Source organism: Hemitrygon akajei, chromosome 7 (assembly GCF_048418815.1).
Source record: "Hemitrygon akajei chromosome 7, sHemAka1.3, whole genome shotgun sequence".
Classification (NCBI taxonomy): Eukaryota; Metazoa; Chordata; class Chondrichthyes; order Myliobatiformes; family Dasyatidae; genus Hemitrygon; species Hemitrygon akajei.
This window is the reverse complement of record NC_133130.1, coordinates 60,916,101-60,936,083: the sequence shown is the minus strand read 5'-3', so window position 1 is coordinate 60,936,083 and position 19,983 is coordinate 60,916,101. Positions and strand designations below refer to the sequence as shown.

At 37.6% G+C, this 19,983-nt stretch overlaps 1 protein-coding gene across 3 annotated transcripts in view; it reads left to right on the top strand.

Moving 5' to 3' along the window:
* The window catches only part of LOC140730493 (ribosomal protein S6 kinase alpha-5-like), a 72,124-nt gene that overhangs the window by 25,601 nt on the left and 26,540 nt on the right, over positions 1-19,983 (top strand). For 2 of the 3 annotated variants that reach the window (XM_073051005.1, XM_073051006.1), the window contains exons 5-11: positions 941-1,048; positions 1,168-1,251; positions 3,490-3,593; positions 5,493-5,643; positions 10,757-10,915; positions 15,426-15,557; positions 15,784-15,917. In XM_073051005.1, coding sequence (XP_072907106.1) covers positions 941-1,048; positions 1,168-1,251; positions 3,490-3,593; positions 5,493-5,643; positions 10,757-10,915; positions 15,426-15,557; positions 15,784-15,917 — 872 coding nt within the window. The remainder of the gene's footprint in view (positions 1-940; positions 1,049-1,167; positions 1,252-3,489; positions 3,594-5,492; positions 5,644-10,756; positions 10,916-15,425; positions 15,558-15,783; positions 15,918-19,983) is intronic. The other variant, XM_073051007.1, reaches the window with a different exon arrangement.

Here is a 19,983-nt window from a genome sequence, read left to right as displayed (position 1 = left end):
CACTCTGTGTCCCACTGTTAGATACGTGGGTTGTGACCAAAGAAACAATGGCTAGAGTCGCTTAGCACCATAGTGCAAGGGTGTTTATTAAGTGCGTCAAAAATCAAACTTACAAAACTTAGTGAAAGTAGGAAAAAGAAAACTGCCAATATTTACAAAAAGGTATCTACCAGAAAACACAATAATAATTCCATACTTATTGTTGGCAGTCTCAATCTCTCATGCCATCTTTAATTACCCACAAAGTTAGTTTAAGATTACACATGAATTAGAATATGATGTATCCCACGATGTAGTTGCAGTCCTATTACAAATAAACAGAAGTGTCTACCTTCAATACAGTATACAAACAATATATGCACATTTACACATCCCTGTTACTAAAGAAATGAAACATTCTACCGTGTATGGCAGGAAAGGCACCGTAAATCCAACCTGAGCACATCAGCACTTATGAGGATATACCAGGAAAGCTATTGAAGTCTGCACTCTCAGCATAATGACAGCAGAGTGACAAGGCAATGTTTGTGTACATTTACCAAGCACTCTCTGTCACACCCATATAATTTTGAATACCTCAGTTATGTCCACCCTCTCCGAAATTTTCTACCCTGTGGGATCATCTCAAGGTATTTAAAGAGGACATCGATCAATTTTTGAAAGATCAGGAAATTGAGAGCATATTGAACTGGTACAGAAGAGGAGTTCAGGCCTGAGGCAGATCAACTATGATCCTTTTCAGGAGCAAGGTGACCTACATCTATTCATATTTTCCTGTTCTCTTGTGTTTTTATCTCAAAAGTAGATGATCCGGTCTTTCCTCATAGTTGCAGTGATTATTCTGGGCAACATCCTGGTGAATCTTCTTTGCATCCACTTCAGTGCAGTCACATTCTTCCTTTATAATTGTCTAAATTTATTAATACCTTTTTATTGACAGCTTGGCATCATATATCGAGATATCAAACTCGAAAACATTTTATTGGATGGTGATGGTCATATTGTTTTAACAGACTTTGGACTCAGCAAGGAATTTGTCATTGACAAGGTAAATTTTGCTGGTTGATAACGCTTAGAATTTGTATAGCTATTTAAATTTTTGTCCATTGTGGATGTTTTAAAATTGATCTGCAATGTAAATATATACATACATTTCCTTTTATTTAGAATGAAAAGGCATATTCATTCTGTGGCACCATTGAATACATGGCACCAGAGATCATTCAAGGAGGAAGTTGTGGACATGACAAGGTCAATGTCTAGTTGCATTTTTACATCATTGAATAAACAAATTTATATTTTTGTTAGAACATAATTTTTGGAACTAACCACATGTAAACCTCTTATTTAGAAAGTTTCCTTTACCAATTTCTAATTTCCACATGTCATTTTATACAATACGTTCTTGATCAATTCATCAGAAGATTAATCAGCAGTTACCAATGAAGTGGGCTCTGATCTTTGCGTATCTACATTTCCTTTGGAAATATCTTAATGATGGAAACTGGGAATTGTCTTGCTCATGAGTGTTCATGCTTATTATGGTGTAGCCCTGGTGTGCCAAGACCAATATACAATATGAAATTCCTGATCTATGTGGCATAGAGACTGCCATATGGAATTTCTCTCAATGGTGTTCCTGAAGTAGAAATAGGGTTCAGATAAAACACTTCAAGTTGATTTTAGTTTTGCATAAACTTTAAGTAGAAAAGGGAAAAGACTGCAGACACATTAATTTTGAGAAAAGTTGTTGAGGTAGATCAAGGAGAATGCAAGTAGTTAGACAGCTGTACTATTATAGTACTCAGTTAAGATTATAGCATAAACATGAGAAAGTCTGTGGATGCTGGAAATCCAAAGTAACACAGCAGGAGGAACTGAGCAGGTCAGGCAGCATCAATGGAAAAGAGTAAACAGTTGATGTTTCGAGCCAAGATCTTTCTTCAAACTATAGCATGCCTGCTTATTTATACTGGCTAAGTTCTACGTATTTTTATATTTTATCGGTTTCCATGATGATTATCATTTTAAAGATTGGGAACAGGATAATAAGTTTTAACAATTTTAACTTAAATTTTCTGTTATCGACTAGGATTTTAGTTGAAAATAAAATTCAACACAGGTATTTATTGTTAATAAGCACTGTGTATATAAAGAACAGACAGAGTAGTAAGAATGTCAACATATTCGGTGAGAAGAGAGGCTGTAAGTTAGTACCTGGGACTTGGGTCTAGGGTTACATTAGTTTTCAAGGTAAGTTGCCAGGAGCCATGAAGTTCTGAAAGAAAGGCTGGCAAACAATTGACACAACTGAACTGGACTTAGGGGTGGAAATTGGAGCTTCCATTGTGGAACCACTGGATTGGAGACCTGGGTTGATCAGATATTCAGGGTGTACATGGGGCATGGCCTTAGGGTGCTAGATGGTTGAGGAAGAGAAAAAGGCAATAATTTAGGAGTCTTGAGAGACCAGGGGTTGAGAAGATTGAGTTGATGTAATGTGGCAGGAATGGTGTGAATGCCCAAGGGATCAAGAGATGGAATTTGCTCACAGGAGTTGTGATCCATCTATCCAGAATAAATTATAGGGTCCCTGGAAAGCATAAGGATGGTTATTTCCAGAGGAACAATTTAAATATATCCAAAATTCTCCAAAATGTGCACTGGACAGAAAATTATACAACAAGCAAGGAGGTTTCATCAAAGGAACAAGGGTGAATAACTCTGGGAAGTGCCAAGTCGAATTTTGGAATAACCTGAAATTACTCAGAAATAGAAGTTACTTCGCTCTGGAAAAATGTCGTTTTTCAGTCTTGAAGGATAAAAAAGGTAGCATCTATGAGATTTGAAATCTACATACAAAAAGTAGTAGCTGAAGTTGGTAACTCTATAAATAGTATAAATAAAGTACTTGGTTTTATTTCTAGAAAGCATGACCTATAAGCAAAGAAGGGTTAAATTTGCCTGCTATCTTAGTAAGGTCACACATACGGTATTGTGCTCAGATTTGGATTCTGCTTTACAGAAAGCAAACTACAAACAATATTGCATACAAAATGCTGGTAGAACACAGCAGGCCAGGCAGCATCTATAAGGAGAAGCACTGTCGACGTTTCGGGCCGAGACCCTTTGCCAGGACTAGTGCTTCTCCTTGTAGATGCTGCCTGGCCTGTTGTGTTCCACCAGCATTTTGTGTGTGTTGTTTGAATTTTCAGCATCTGCAGATTTCCTGGTGTTTACAAACAATATTGATAAGGTTATTACCAAAAGTGAGCAACTGTATTAGTACAACTGTGTTTCATATGTGCACTGTAGTGATCTTAATTTCTTTTAATTTTTTTGCAATTTAATAAGTGTAAAATTATAAAATAAATAGAAGCTGAGTTTAGGTTTTATGTATGTATATCTCTGGAGTAGGACTTTAACCTGAGGTAAGATTTCTGCCACTGAGCTGTCTTGGACACAATTTATATCATTGGTTCTCAACAGGCAGTTGATTGGTGGAGCCTGGGAGTCCTTGTGTATGAACTGTTAACTGGAGCATCTCCTTTCACTGTGGATGGTGCAAAAAATTCTCAATCGGGAATCTCAAGGTGATTCAAACAGCAATTTCCTTTCCTACAAAAATTGTAGTGTTGGATGTAATTAAAATAAAGAACTGAAGTACTGTTTACAGAATATTTTATTCACATCAATTCTCTGTATCTAATGTTTTGTTGAGAAGAAATAGCAGATAAAAGATTGTAACACACTACTGTTACTGCAAGCTCACGTCCTGAGGAAATAAGCATGTCCTTTCACAATCTAATTGCAGCAATCTCACATCATGTGTGAATAAACCAATCTGCCATATGTTCAGATTTTAATAAATAGCTACTAGCACAAGGTATGAAATGGAATCTTCTGTATATGAGACACTGTATTTCTGTTGTAGATGTTAACAAGAGTTGTGCCTCTAAAGTGATGAACCTAATGTGATTATAACTATCTCTACCAGAATTCTAAAAAATTGCTACAATCTTTTATCTGCTATTTCTTCTCTTCTCATAAGCACAATCTGGTTGAAGCCACTTAGTTGCTGTGGTACACATTTCAGTAGTCTATACAAGATTACATGCATCTGGACAAAGAACAGTGATTTATATTGAACAATATTGCCATTTCAGCTAGAAAAGTATGCAAAAGAAAATGCACAAGAAAACTACTGAAACCATGCAGAGATTATGCAATTTTCCAGCATCAGTGTATTTCCACTAATATAGCTGCAGACTAAGATGCTATATTTTAAAAGATCTTTTTGTACCTAAATATATTTTGTACCTGAATGCATATTAATGTTTTGCATTAAGCTGTTCATTGTGGGTACAACACAAAATATTAACACATTCCTTCTTTATTCTTGTATGTAAATAAATGCAGATTTGCATTATATTAATTCACTTGTTCTTTAAAAATATATAACAGGCCAATAATTAAGGACCAGAAAAATATTGAGTTCATTTTTTCTAGATGAATACATATTCTTTTATAAATAAAGTAATTTGTGCTGCAAATGTATATATGACACTTCAGTTTTCTCTACTTGTGAATTCTTTGACTCCTGGTTTAACTTCCTATGTGGAGGTGGTGAATGGAGCTTTGACATCTTCCTACTGGAAATGATTATCAACGTAGTTCATTCAAGGCACCGGTTATAAGCATGTGTGATTAACTGGCCATCCCAACTTCATTTGAAGTTAGTTTAGAAGATAAATGCTGAGATGTTATGTACCTACTTTACAACATACTACTTGGCAAACTGTACATAGTCTGGTCACGAAACTAGAGGAAGGATGGGGTTGCACTGGAGAGAGTGCAGAGAAGGTTCATCAGGATGCTTCTTGGATTGGAGAGAGGTTGGAAAGGATGGGTTTGTTTTCCCTGGAGTGAAGGAGGCTGAGTGTATGACCTAATAGACATGAGAATCTCTTTCTCATGGTAGGAGTACCAAAAACAAGAGGATATAGGTTTAATTTAAGAGGAAGGAGTTACAAAACTGATTTAGGCAGCATGTATTTACACAGAGTGGTTGATGTATATAACTCACTGCAAGGAAGTGGTGGAGTCATGTACAATTGCTACTTTAAGAGATATTGAGACAAGCACAAATATAGGCAAGGCATAGAAGGATATAGGCTTAATGTGGGCAGATGGGATGGGTGTTAATGGGCAAAAAGGTCATTGACATGATGGGCTGAAGGGCTCATTACTGTCCTGTACAACACTATGACTTTATGCCTCTAAAATAAAACCTATATGTAGCTGTAAGAAAATCTGGAGGAACTATCTTCATTCATTACCAACAGTCATGAGTTTTTCTTAAAATATTGGATTTTTGTAATATGTAAATTTAAATGGCTTAACTTGCTATGAATTTCATGTAATTATTTCATGTGTTCTTTTCGTGCTCATTATTGATCTTGAAATTAAATAATAAATGTATTCCTTCTTAGGCGAATCTTAAAAAATGATCCAACATTCTCTGTAGAGATTGGGCCCACTGCCAAGAATTTAATACAGAAACTTCTGACGAAAGATCCCAAACAAAGACTTGGTTCAGGGCCAACAGGAGCTGAAGAGATAAAATCACATGCTTTTTTCCAGGTGTTGTATCAATAAGAAATTATAGCAGTTGTAAGATGGAGTTTTGTTGTAGCAATAACCAGTCAAAGAAAATAGTCACAGTAGAGTAGACCACAGAAAGTCTTCTTAATTAAATTGACTAAAAGCTTCTTGAGTCATCCTGTTCAATGAGTATGCAAGATAAATCACAGGGCTTAACCAACTGAGGCAGAGGTATTTCTGATGCCAAAGAAGTAGCTGTGCCAAAATCCATAAGAACAATTCTGCCACCTCAATTGCTTAACATAAATCTTGAGTAAACGTATTTCCTTTGAACATTTTAACATATCTAGTTGTTAAATAACCACATTGTATGAAATGGTGAAACTTAAAAAATGTAACCAAATGTGGACTTAGCTAACTTTTTCTTTACATAATGTAATGTTTTATTTTTCATGAGCTTCTAATATGGCATTTAGTAATCTAATATGGAATAAGGTAATCCAACCCACTGCTCTTTTCTTTGCACCTTAGAGTTACAAGCAGCCTTCAATCCCTTGCAGATGCAGGTGAAGTTCTGCAGTACAATCCACTGGTCAACCAGCACAGTACAGGGCCACAAATAATTCTGCAGATGCTATAAATCTTGAGTAACACACACAAAATGCTAATCTCAGCCCAAAACTATTTCCCTCTGTAGTTGCTGCCAAATTTGATGAACTGCTTTGGCATTTTGTGTGTGTTTCCCAACACAGTACAGATCTCTTTGACATTCATCAATGATCAAAACTCCAATTATTATAATTTTAATCTTAAAGGGAATTATTATACAGGTGCAGTCAGTAAATCTGATCATATTGAATAATTTAGATAATTAAATTCTTCTCCTTTTCAAAACAGTCTTGTGATATGGTTCTCTCTCTTATCACCACATCCATCTCCACCATTTCTCCAACACCTCCTGAACATAAGGCCCTATTCCTATCAAGTATTTCACTCTTTTGGAGTGAATTGCACTGAAAAATATCTCACCATGTCCAAGAATGTTACCAATGGAGCGGCCTATCAAAAGTCAGGAGATTCTAAATTCTCAATAGTGCAAGGTGGTCTGGCTTCACTGGCGAATGTGATTGGAGGTTTAGCAATTAGAACATGTCTCCACCACACTGCCCACCTCCTAACACGATATCTGCTATTGTTTCAGTAACTGTAGATGGAAGATCAGAAGGCTCTGCCACAGAAGGTTAAGTTTATACGGTACTTCGAAATTTACTGTTTATGGGCATCGCAAGGTCTAAAAATTGTCTGTTTCACAAAATAATGTTTGCTTTTACCCCATGTTAAGTTAATTAGATTGTTTCTGAAAAAGGAAGTGTTGAATAATATAGAATTTCTTTCTCAACCTATTATACCTCCTAACAATTTTGAAAGACAAAGCTTTGAGCAAGATATTGGCTTAATTGCAAAACTACTTTTTGAAATTTGTATCCGCGTTGATGAAAAAAACTGTGTTTTTGATTCATTATTCACACCTGTGTTAAAAGATTACTGTCTCATAAACTAAAATTTGCGTGATCTATTAGCTACTTGTGTCTTATGCTGTGGGATCATTCTTTCTTGCAGTGTTTCTGTACAGTATTTTAATAGATTACCAATAAACAGTACATGAATATGTCACATTTACAAAAAATGTGTAACTGGCCTTGAACAATTAAACATTCTATCAGTTTACTTGCAAGCAATCTCTAAAACTGAGTGAAAGCATTAACATATTGTGAACATATCTACCTTCTGTTTTGACATCTGTTATTTATTTGTAAGGTATCACAGAAATTGTGGAATAGGTAACTGTGGAATTCTCATTTTGTTAATTGTTAGCAACTGTAAGATCAGCATTTACAAAAAGGGGGCTCCATGATGCACTCTTGTCCCTTGTGACACTGCTGGGTTTGAACCTTCTAGCCTTTGGATGGCACACCTTGATCGCTAAGTAATAAGAGGCTTTTGATTGAGTGAGAACTGGGAAAGAATTGGTCTCTGGCTCTAGGATGAGAGAAGATTGAGGTAGGAAGTTTATGTCCATGCTTTGGTGAGGCATCTGAGAGGGAGTCTGCAAGGAGCAGGGAAAGAATGCAGTGGTAAGTTTTGGACATGTGATAATGGTGGTAAAGATACTGTAATGTCTTTTAAAAGATAATAAAGAAGATGCATTGTTTTCAACTCCTTGGTGATGTTTCTCATCTGTAGTCTTCTTTGGGTTGAGGTGGATATAATGCTTCAAAAAAGGCAGTCACCAGGGACGGGCAAACATAACACATGGATTTGTTAGCTAGTCACACAGCATCCTGCAAAATACCATCGATTAACGATGTGCACATAGATCACCATATGCCTGCAGCATCAAACCATCTGTGAGCCATGGATAGATATCCAAATAGAGAAGGTGCAATAGATAAGGTTCTGGAGAACTGGAGGGTAGTCGGTGTTTTGCCTTTGTCCGAGAATGGAAATATGGATAATCCAGGAAACTATAGTCTCTTGAGAAGGTAACAAAGGTGATTGATGAGGGCTGGGTAGTGGATGTTGTCTACATAGTAGGGCATTTAACATAGCAAGACCCTCCCTCATGGTAGGCTGATCAAGAAGATTAAGATGCATGGGATTAATGGTAACTTGAAAGTTTGAATTCAGAATTAACTTGGCCATGGTAGTGGTGTAAGGGTATTATTCTGGCTGGAGATCCATGACAAGTGCTGTTCCACAAGTGTGAGGTGTTTTACTTTCAGAGGTCTAATATAAGGGCAATGTGTGGCAGGACCCTTAACAGCATTCATGTACAGAGATATCTTGGGGTGCAAGTCCACAGCTTACTGAAAGTAGCTACACAATTAAATAAGATGACAATGAAGGCATACAGTGTGCTTGCTTTCATTGGTCAGGGACATTGAATATAAGAGTCAAGAACTCAGGTTGCAGCTACATAAAACCTTTGTTAGGCCGTACTTGGAGAACTGAGTACAATTCTGGTTGTCCTGTTACAGGAATCAGAATCAGAATCAGGTTCATTATCACTGGTACGTGATGTGAAATTTGTTAACTTAGCAGCAGCAGTTCAATGCAATACATAATCTAGCAGAGAAAATAATAATAAATAAAATAAAACAATATTAATAAATAAACAAGCAAATCAATTACATATAAATTGAATAGATTTTCAAAATGTGCAAAAACGTAAATGCTGTATATTTTTTTTTAAAGGTGAGGTAGTGTCCAAAGATTCAATGTCCATTTAGCAATCAGATAGCAGAGGGGAAGAAGCTGTTCCTGAATCGCTGAGTGTGTGCCTTCAGGCTTCTGTACCTCCTACCTGATGGTAACAGTGAGAAAAGGGCATGCCCTGGGTGCTGGAGGTCCTTAATAATGGATACTGACTTTCTGAGACACCGCTCCCTAAAGATGTCCTGGGTATTTTGTAGGCTAGTACCCAAGATGGAGCTGTCTAGATTTACAACCTTCTGCAGCTTCTTTCAGTCCTGTGCAGTAGCCCCTCCATAACAAACAGTGATGCAGCCTTTCAGAATGCTCTCCACGGATGTAGAAGCCTTGGAAAAGGTGTAGAAGAGCTTTACCAGGGATGCTGTCTGGATTAAAGTGTATGATCTATAACAAGTGATTACACAAACTTGTTTTTTTCCTCTGGAGTGTCAGAGGCTGAGAAGAGACTCAAGGAGTTTATAAAATTATGAAATGCGTACATGAGGTAGGCAGTCAGGATCTTTTTCTGGCATAGAAATATCAAGTCCTCGAAGGTGTGCATTTAAGATGAGGGAGGGCCATTTAAAGGACGTGCAGGATAAATTTCTCACAGAGGGGTAGTTGCCTGATATGGGCTGCCAGGGGTAGTGGTGGAAGCAAAAGCATTTGAGAGACAATTAGATACCTGAATATGCAGCAAATGGAAGGACTGTTTTAGTATAATCTGTCGTTGTGTTTGGTACAGAAATTGTGGGCTGAAGGGACTGTTCATGTTCTATGTGACTGAGCGCATGCTCCCCTTAACATTTACTATTGAGATTAGAACACAATTACATAAACTACCAAAAAGACTTGAATAATCAACTATTGGTATACTATTTTTCCAATATAGTTCTGTAAAACCATATTTATGAATATTACTTGCAAAAATTAGTTTATCTTTCACATTTATGTTACATACATGGACTGGAAATTCTGCTGCACTCAAATGATTGATGGTGTCTCACAGCTTTACAATTGCTTCAGGCTTGTGCCAGCTCACCTGTGACTATGGGTTGGGTCCTGGATAGATAGATAGATAGATAGATAGATAGATAGATAGATAGATAGCTAGATACTTTATTCATCCCCATGGGGAAATTCAACATTTTTTCCAATGTCCCATACACTTGTTGTAGCAAAACTAATTACATACAATACTTAACTCAGTAAAAATATGATATGCATCTAAATCACTCTCTCCAAAAGCATTAATAATAGCTTTTAAAAAGTTCTTAAGTAGTTTACTTAAATACATTAAATACAATCAACCCCGGCACTTAACATATCTTACTCCTGGCGGTTGAATTGTAAAGCCTAATGGCATTGGGGAGTATTGACCTCTTCATCCTGTCTGAGGAGCATTGCATCGATAGCAACTTGTCGCTGAAACTGCTTCTCTGTCTCTGGATGGTGCTGTGTAGAGGATGTTCAGGGTCTGGTAGATTGGAACCTGGAGTTGTCTAAGCAGGCAAGGTTGGTGTTAGGCGAGGAGAAAGGTCCACATTCAAGGCGGAATCTGACAAGTGAGGCTGCAAAGAGATTTAGAACAGAGAAGGGGATTTGCAAAAAAGACCAAAAACAGTAGAGGAGGTGGAAAATTGTAATTGGAGAACTCTAAGTTGGGTCTGTGCATTGGGGATTTCAAAATTAACAAAATGGAGTCAGGGAACAGGCCTTAGAAATGGCAGGGGCTGGGAACAAGATCAGGTACATGGAGGATAGGAGTGTGAAGGTGAATATGTGACTGAACACACAAGGGTCCCAGTCTAACACGGATTTTTTAAACCCTACTTGTCCTGAGAGTACCCACTAATGTTCATCTTCAGACTTTAATCTATGTTTCTACATTTATCTTCAGGGATTAAACTGGACTGATTTAGCAACCAAGAAAATTAAGCCTCCAATCAAACCAGTCATTCAAAATGAACTTGACGTTAGCAATTTTGCAGACGAATTTACAAAAATGGACCCAGCCTATTCTCCTGCAGCCATTCCTCAACATACTGATCTCTTTAAGGTATGCCAAAATGACTTTGCCTCCCTATTCAATAAAGCTTTAAGTTTTCCATGTACAAGTGGGATCATATGTTTTTACAGATTTGAATTTATTTAAGAATATTACCATAAGCAAATGATTGGTACAACTTATCTAATATTCCTCCTGATGACAGATTTATTATTGAATATCATTATAATATACATAGCCAATAGCAACATGTATGGTGACATCTGGAAGAGGTGGACTGTATGGAGGATTATAGCAGGATATAATTATAGCATAATATTACATTATATGTAGATTAATAATGTTGCATACAGTTTTCAAACATTGTATGTCTAATTATCAGTTAACCTACAGGACACAGAAATTGTCTGGAACAGCAAACTCACCACATATTAAGAACATAAGAAATATGAGCAGGAGTAGGCCATCTGGCCCATTGAGGTTTCCCTGCTGTTGTTTGAGGTCAACCTTTTTTTCTGATCTACAAAACACTTGATGACTCTTTTATCCAAAAATGTCTGTCTCAACCGTGAATATATTTAGTGACTCCATCTTCACTGCTCTCAGGGAAAGGAAATTCCAAAGATTCATGAAACATCTGAGAGAAGACATCTGTCCTGATTTCCATTTTAAATAAGTGACCTCTTATGCTGGAACTTTGCACCATAGTTCTAAGTCCTCCCAAAATATAAAATATTCTCTCGCCATCTTCTCTGTCCACCATGTCAAGAATCTTTCATGTTTCATTAAGGTCATTTCTCAATTTTCACATGCTCAGCTTTTTTCTTGTAAATCAGTCCCTGCAACTCAGAAACCACCAAGTAAACTGTCTTTGATCTTTTTCCATAGAAACTAAATTTGCTGACACAAGGATCGGTAGGAAATTAAATTGTGAAGAGGACATATGGAGACCACAAAAGAATATAGATGTGCTAAGTGAATAGACAGACTATAATAAGGGAAAACAAGAAATTTTCCATTTTGGTAGAAAAAATAAAACAAAAATGCATATTACCTCAACTGTGAGAGATTGCAGAGTGCTCTTAATGCCCTTGTGCATGATTTGTTAAAGGATAGGATGCAGGTGTAACAAATAATTAGGACAACTAGTGGAAGGTTATAATTTATTGTTGGGAGAATTGAATACAAAGGTAGGAAGGTTATGCTTCATATCTGGTATACAGCATTGGTCTGATGTCATGAGTTTAGTAGGAATTCAGAGATAATTCACTGGACTAATGGGTGGGTCATTTGTATGAGGAAAAGTTGGTCAGGCTAGGCTTATATTCAATGTTTAGCAAAATGATAGAGGACTTGATTGGCACATATGGAAGTTTATCCATATATATGTACATGTATGGTATATACAAAATGGTTTTGATCAGGTGTAAATGGAGATGTTTCTTCTAATATCAGAACTGTTTAAAATAAGTGGTCTTCCATTTAAGTCAGAAAGAAGACAACATTCTCTCTCTCGGAGGATGGTGACCATTTGGAACTTTCTCCCCAAAGGGTAGGCAAAGCAGACTCTTTGATTATTTTCAAGGCAAAGGTAACTGGAATCCTGACTTGCCAGTGGTAAATGGATACCACAACAGACTGGAATGTGAAGTTAAAGTTACAGTCAGATCAGCATGATCTTATTGTATACTTGAATGGCTTGAGGAGCTGAGTCCCCTAGTCCTACAGGTTCACTTATATCAAAGTTCAATGTCAATTTATTATCAAAGTACATATGTCACCATACTGTATACTACTCTGAGATTCATTTTCTTGTGGGCATTCACAGTAAGTAGAAAGAAACACAGTAGAATCGATGAAAAACCACACACAATGGAGATTGTCAAGCAGCCAATGTGCAGAAAACAACAAACTGTAGAAATAAAAAAACAAAAGGAAAAAAAATAGTAAATAGTAAATAAGCAAGTGATAAATATTGAGAACACGAATCAATTCAGTATTGAAGTTATCCCCTCTGGTTCAAAAGCCTGGTGGTTGAAGGGTAATGACTGTTCCTGAACCTGGTGTCAGGGACTTGAGGCTCCTGTGCTTCCATTCCGATGGCAGCAGAGAAAAGGAGCATATTCATGTGTAACACACCCAAAATGCTGGAGGAACTTAGCACGCCAGGCAGTTCTCATCTTTTTTTCCATTCCTGATGAAGGGTCTCAGCCTGAAATGTTGACTGTTCACTCTTTTCCATAGATGCTGCCTGGCTTGCTGTGATTGTGTGTGTTGCCTGGATATCCAACATCTGCAATTTTCTCATATTCATATGTACATTTTTTATTTCTCTTAAAATAAGGTGATTGAAACTGTACACAGTACTCTGTGTGCTCCTATCAATGCTGCAAATAGACTTTTAATACTTCCTTTAACATTGTCTTCCATACAACTTTATGGAGTGCTGCTAACTTCCTGAATTTCATGAACAAGAACATCCATATTCCTCTATAACTCAACAATGTATAGTATGCTTTTTTTCCAAATATCCTATGTGTGCACATTTTGATTGGATGAGAAATTTTGGTTAGATGATTATCTGCTCATCTTTGTTCCAAATGATTAAAAAAGTGAGTTTCTAACAAGGAGTGATTATTTTATCTCCTATGGTGGTGAAAATGGAGTCAACTCAAAACGTGTATAGATCTGAAGATGAGGTATAAGTACAAAATTATTATTCTGTGGCCAAACGGTACAAACTAAATTATGAAAAATTATATCAATGCTTATATCTCTTAGGCAGCCATCAGCAAAATTATTATTTTAGTTTTTCTATTGACATACAGCATGGAATAGGCCCTTCCTGCACTTCAAGTGTGCCGCCCAGCAATCCCCCAATTTAATCCTCACCTAATCACGTGCCAGTTTACAATGACCAATTTACCTATTAACCGTTATGTCTTTGGACTGTGGAAGGGAACAAGAGCACCCTGAGGAAACCCACACGGTTATGGGAAGAACGTACAAACTCCCTACAAGTAGTGGCGGAAGTTGATCCCGGGTTGCTGGTACTGTAAAGTGTTGTGCTAACCACTACGCTACCATGCCACCCAAAAATTTACTGTATATGTCTCAGGATTCCAGTAAAATAGGTCTATTGCAGATATTTCAGAGTGATCCTAATTTTGTGTAATAAATATCTCCTTAGTATTTCAAAGTAAAACAGCATATTAGAAAAATAAGATGAACGCTTGCAGAAATTAAGAATAATCATCAGTTTAAAGTTAACATCAGATGGATCAGATGATATAAAAATTATTTTTACCGTTATTCATTAGTAAACTTTAGGTTGTATCAATGATGTGATCCCTAAAAATGATGTCTTTTGTCAGTTAGATCTGTGTTATTCAAGTGTGAAACATGACGTACTATTTCGATGAAATGGGTCTTTTCTGTAAGTCTCTGGTGCTTTACACATTGTTTTTTTTTGCCAATAGACGTGTTAGTGGAAACTGGAACAAGGAATAAGGAACTCTTCTGGCAGTGGCATGCTTGGCTATGAGAAGTTTTCTTCTTTATCAATTTAATTTAATTGTTTAAAACCTCACCTGGATGCTTGACTCTGTGGCTCTATAACTGCAGTTTTTCCACAAATATATTTGATTGCTATACAAAAAAAACATGTGCATCATTATGGATAATTAAAATATCCAGAAATTTGTATTCTAATGAGGTATAACTTATCCAGACTTCTAAGAATATTATCTTGAAACTTCATTGTAACTAGCAGTGGGCTCTAAATCTGTTTGCTGGTTCCAATGATCTTCTCTGCTGGAAGCTGGGATTTTGTGACAGTGCAATATTGTGAAATGCTTTCACCACGCAAATGATCAGTACTTAAGGGGAATACTTAGGACTCAAAAAAACAAAACTGAATGATGAACTGTGGAATAACTCCAGTAACTGATGTTTGCCAATGGTCTTCAGTTTCTGTTCATGAATTTGATCATCTGAGTCTCCAGAGTTTGCTGGGTTGATCTCATTCAGCCTTAAATTATGAATTTGGTAAGGACTTGAAGAGATTCATACAAGATAATGCTGGTTCTGGCCTTTCAGTATTCTGTCTTAGGTCTAAATTCTCTTGTTTATATTATCCAACAATCTATTTAGTTCAAATTGTTAGCTAGTTTGGCAAAATAAATTAATCTTGAAGATACAACAATCCAAAAATAACTGGTTCTATCAACTAATCATGATTTCAGAGGTATTAAAATAGTTGTTATCTCATTCCTTGCCCTTTAATGCAGTCTGGAAGTGTTTGCTTTTGAGGACCAATTTGTCATTTTTATATTACACAAAAAACCTATGATTTGATTTAGTCTGACAGGAAATAACATTGGGCAGACAACTATATTGGAAGAGCTTACAGAACAATTTACCACACATTCCAGTACCTTCTTATAGAGAGAAACAAAATCAAGAATTTACATTCTGAAGGTCCTGAAAGTAAGAAAGCATTTCTAAGTTTGTAGAGGTAGTACAATAACATATTCATGTTACTGCTCCTTCTCTTGTACAGGGTTACTCATTTGTGGCACCTTCAATACTCTTCAATTGGAACATTGTAATGGATAATACATGCACCTATGATCTACACATGAATCCAGAAAAGCCAGGCGACAATACAGTTGCATGCAGTGCTATGATGAAGGTTTGAGTGCTTACAATTGTTCCACAATATTCACAGTATTTTGATAATGATTACAAATTGGGCACATGTATTAAAGAATTGATAAAACAGTGAAGAACTCTGGGATAATTACTTGCAGAAGCATTTTGTCTTTAGCATCACTATCTTTACTGAGTGAAGAGCTCATTGTTTCATCCTGAAGCCTTTTACTATGAATTAAATTGAATTTTAATCTCTGCTTCTGTAGGACTCTATGTTTTACCAAAACTATGAAATAAATTTGAAAGAAAAACCACTTGGTGAAGGAAGCTTCTCTGTTTGTAGGAAATGCCGGCATAAGAGGACTGGACAGGAATACTGTGTGAAAATCATCAGTCGACGGTATTAATTAATAGCTTTATTTAAAAAAGAAAATCTGTTCATAATAATTTATCAGACAACAATCAATGATTGATTTGAAAAAAATTATGATCTCATATATGATTTAACTTTTTGAAAATGTTTTATTTAGAGAAAATGAGTAAAATAAAGTGGAAGAACATTTCATCAATCAGACCACTATTGCTCCAGTTTAGATACCAGAATCATAATGTTGAGGCAGGATTTATACAATCAGTGTGAGTAGCTTCTAACAAAGCAGAGGCAAGAATAAGTTAAGTGCCAGTTCTGATCAGAAATTGTGCACAATTTCTTCCCTGGTGGACTTGGGGATGGAACAATTTGTTGAATGATGCTAATACAGGTAAATAGGATTAGTGCAGATGGGTAATAAGATTGGCATAGATTTGATTAGCTTTTTTCTGTGCTCCTTCAAACTATGTCTAAGCTACTCTGATGGTTCACTGTTCATTATATGGGGAGAAATCAAAGACAATTCTAGAATTGATCCCTAATCAGGGGGATGAAAACCAGGTGGTAGAACAAACAATAGTAAGGATGTGGCCTGCAAGTTACAACAGGAGACAGAAAATGCATGCCAAAAGGGAAATGTTACAGTAGTCATGAGGGACTTCAATATGCAGGTAGATTGGGAAAATCAGGTTGGTGCTGGATTACAGGAGGGGGAATTTCTAGAGTGCCTACAAGATGCGTTTTAGAGCAAGCTCATGGTTGAGCCCACTATTCTAAATTGGGTGTTGTGCAGTGAAACAGAATTGATTAGAGACCTTAAGGTAAAAGAACCCTTAAGAGCAAGCAATCATAATATGATCGAATTCACCTTGAAATTTGAGAAAGAGAAGCTAAAGTCAGATATCAGTATTACAGTTGAGTGAAGGTCATAGACAGCATGGTTTACTCAAGGGAAAATCTTGCCTGACAAATCTGTTGGAATTCTTTGAAGAAGTAACAAGCAGGATAGACAAAGGAGAATCAGTTGATGTTGTGTACTTGGATTTTCAGAAGGCTTTGAGAAGGTGCCATACATGAGGTTGCTTGACAAGCTTTCAGCCCATGGTATTACAGGAAAGATTCTAGCGTGAAAAAAGCAGTGGCTGATTGGCAGGAGGCCAAGAGTGGGTATAAAGGGATCCTTTTCTGACTGGCCATAAGACCATAAGATAGAGGAGCAGAATTCGGCCATTTGGCTCATCGAGTCTGCTCCGCCATTTCATCATGGCTGATCCAATTTTCCACTCAGCCCCAATCTCCTGCCTTCTCCTCATATCCCTTCACGCCCTGACCAATCAAGAATTGATCTCTGCCTTAAATATCATTAAAGACTTAGCCTGCACAACAGCTTTTGGCAAAGAATTCCACAGATTCACCATTCTCTGGCTAAGTGAATTCCTCCTTCTCTCTGTTCTAAAAGGATGCCCCTGTATTCTGAGGCTGTGTCCTCCGGTCTTAGACAATCCCACCATAGGAAATATCCTCCACTTTATCATCACTTCATCCACTTTATCGAGGCCTTTCACCATTTAATAGGTTTCAATGAAGTCACCCCTCATTCTTCTGAATTCTAGTGAATACAGGCCCAGAGTCATCAAACTCTCTTCATATTACAAGCCATTCAATCCTGGAATAATTTTCGTGATCCTCCTTTGAACCCTCTCCTGTTTCAACACATTCTCTCTAAGATAAGATAACTGCTCACCATACTCTAAGGCCTCATTAATGCTTTATAGAGTCTCAACATTAATCCTTGTTTTCATATTCTAGTCCTCGTAAAATGAATACTAACATTGCATTTGCCTTTCTCACCACAGACTCAGCTTGCAGATTAACCTTTAGATATTCCTGCACAAGGATTCCCAAGTCCTTTTGCACCTCAGTTTTTTGTATCTTCTCTCCACTTAGAAAATAATCAACCCATTTATTTCTTCTACCAAAGTGCATGACCATACACTTCCCCAACCTGTATTCCATCTGCCATTTCTTTGCCCATTCTCCTAATCTGTCTGAGTCCTTCTATAGCCTCTCTACTTTTTCAAACTACCTGCCCCTCCATCTATCTTCATATCATCTGCAAACAAAGCCACCAATTCCATCATCCAAGTCATTGACATATAATGTAAAAAGAACTGGTGCCAGCATAGACCCTTATGGAACACCACTAGTCAATGGCAGCCAACCGGAAAAGGCTACCTTTATTTCCACTCTTTGACTCCTGCCAATCAGCTGCTGCTTTATCCACGCTAGAATCTTTCCTGTAATACCATGGGCTTGTAGGTAGTTAAGCAGCCTCATGTGTGGAACCTCGTCAAAGGCCTTCTGAAAATCCAAGTACACAACATCAGCTGATTCTTCTTTGTCTATCCTGTTTGATATTCCTTCAAAGCATCCCAACAGATTTGTTAGGCAAATTTTTCCCTTAAAGAAACCATGCTGTTTAAGGCCTATTTTATCACTGCCTCCAAGTACCCTGAGACCTCATCTTTAATAATTTATTCCAACATCTTCCCTACCACTGAGGTCAGATTAACTGCCTAATAGTTACCTTTCTTCTGCCTCTCTCCCTTTTTGAAGAGTGGAGTGATCTTCTGGAAGCATTCCAGATTCTAGTGATTGTTGAAAGATCATTACTAATGCCTGTATGTTCCTGGTAGGATAAAAGGCAAGACTAACAGGTTTAGGGAGCCTTGGTTTTTGAGGAATATTGAGGCCCTGGTTAAGAAGAATGAGGTACACAAAAGGTATGGGCAGAAAGGTTCAGTTACCTAGTATTCCGGATGAGACAGTAAATTGGATTCAAAATTGGCTTTGTGGGAGAAACCAGAGTATGAGAGTAGATGGTTACCTCTCTGACTGCAGGTGTGTGACAGCAGGGATTGGTGCTGGGCCCATCGTTGTTTGTCATGTGGGATGAGGGGGTAGAAGGGTGGGTTGGCAAGTTTGCAGACGACACAAAGGTTGGTGGTGTTGTGGATAGTGTTGAGGATTGTCAAAGATTGCAGAGAGACACTGATAGGATGTAGAAGTGGGCTGAGAAGTGGCAGATGGACTTCAACCCAGAGAAGTGTGAGGTGGAACACTTTGGAAGGACAAACTCCAAGGCAGAGTATGAAGTAAATGGCAGGATACTTGGAAGTGTGGAGGAGCAGAGGGATCTGGGGGTACATGTCCACAGATCCCTGAAAGTTGCCTCACAGGTAGATAGGGTAGTTAAGAAAGCTTATGGAATGTTAGCTTCATAAGTCGAGGGATAGAGTTTAAGAGTCGTTGGGTAATGATGCAGCTCTATAAAACTCAGGTTAGGCCACACTTGGAGTACTGTGTCCAGTTCTGGTCGCCTCACTATAGGAGGAAGTGGAAGCATTGGAAAGGGTACAGAGGAGATCTACCAGGATGCTGCCTGGTTTAGAGAGTATGCATTATGATCAGAGATTAAGGGAGTTAGGGCTTTACTCTCTGGAGAGAAGGAGGATGAGAGGAACCATGATAGAGGTATACAAGATATTAAGAGGAATAGATAGAGTGGACAGCCAGCACCTCTTCCCCAGGGCACCACTGCTCAATACAAGAGGACATGGCTTTAAGGTAAGGGGTGGAAGGTTTAAGGGGGATATTAGAGGAAGGTTTTTTACTCAGAGAGTGGTTGGTATGTGGAATGCACTGCCTGAGTCAGTAGTGGAGGCAGATACACTAGTGAAATTTAAGAGACTACTAGACAGGTATATGGAGGAATTTAAGGTGGGGGGTTATATGGGAAGCAGGGTTTAAGGGTCGGCACAACATTGTGGGCCGAAGGGCCTGTACTGTGCTGTATCGTTCTATGTTCTATTGTTATCAACAGTCTGGATAGTAATATGGTAAACTGGATCAGGAAATTTGCAGATGACACCAAGAATGGGGACGTAGGAGATAGTGAGGAAGGCTGTCAAAGCCTAAAATAGGATCTGAACTAGCTGGAAATTGGGCAGAAAAATGGTAGATGGAATTTAATGCAGCCAAGTGTGAGATATTCCAGTTTTGGGGGACTAACCAGGTTGGACTTACACAGTGAACA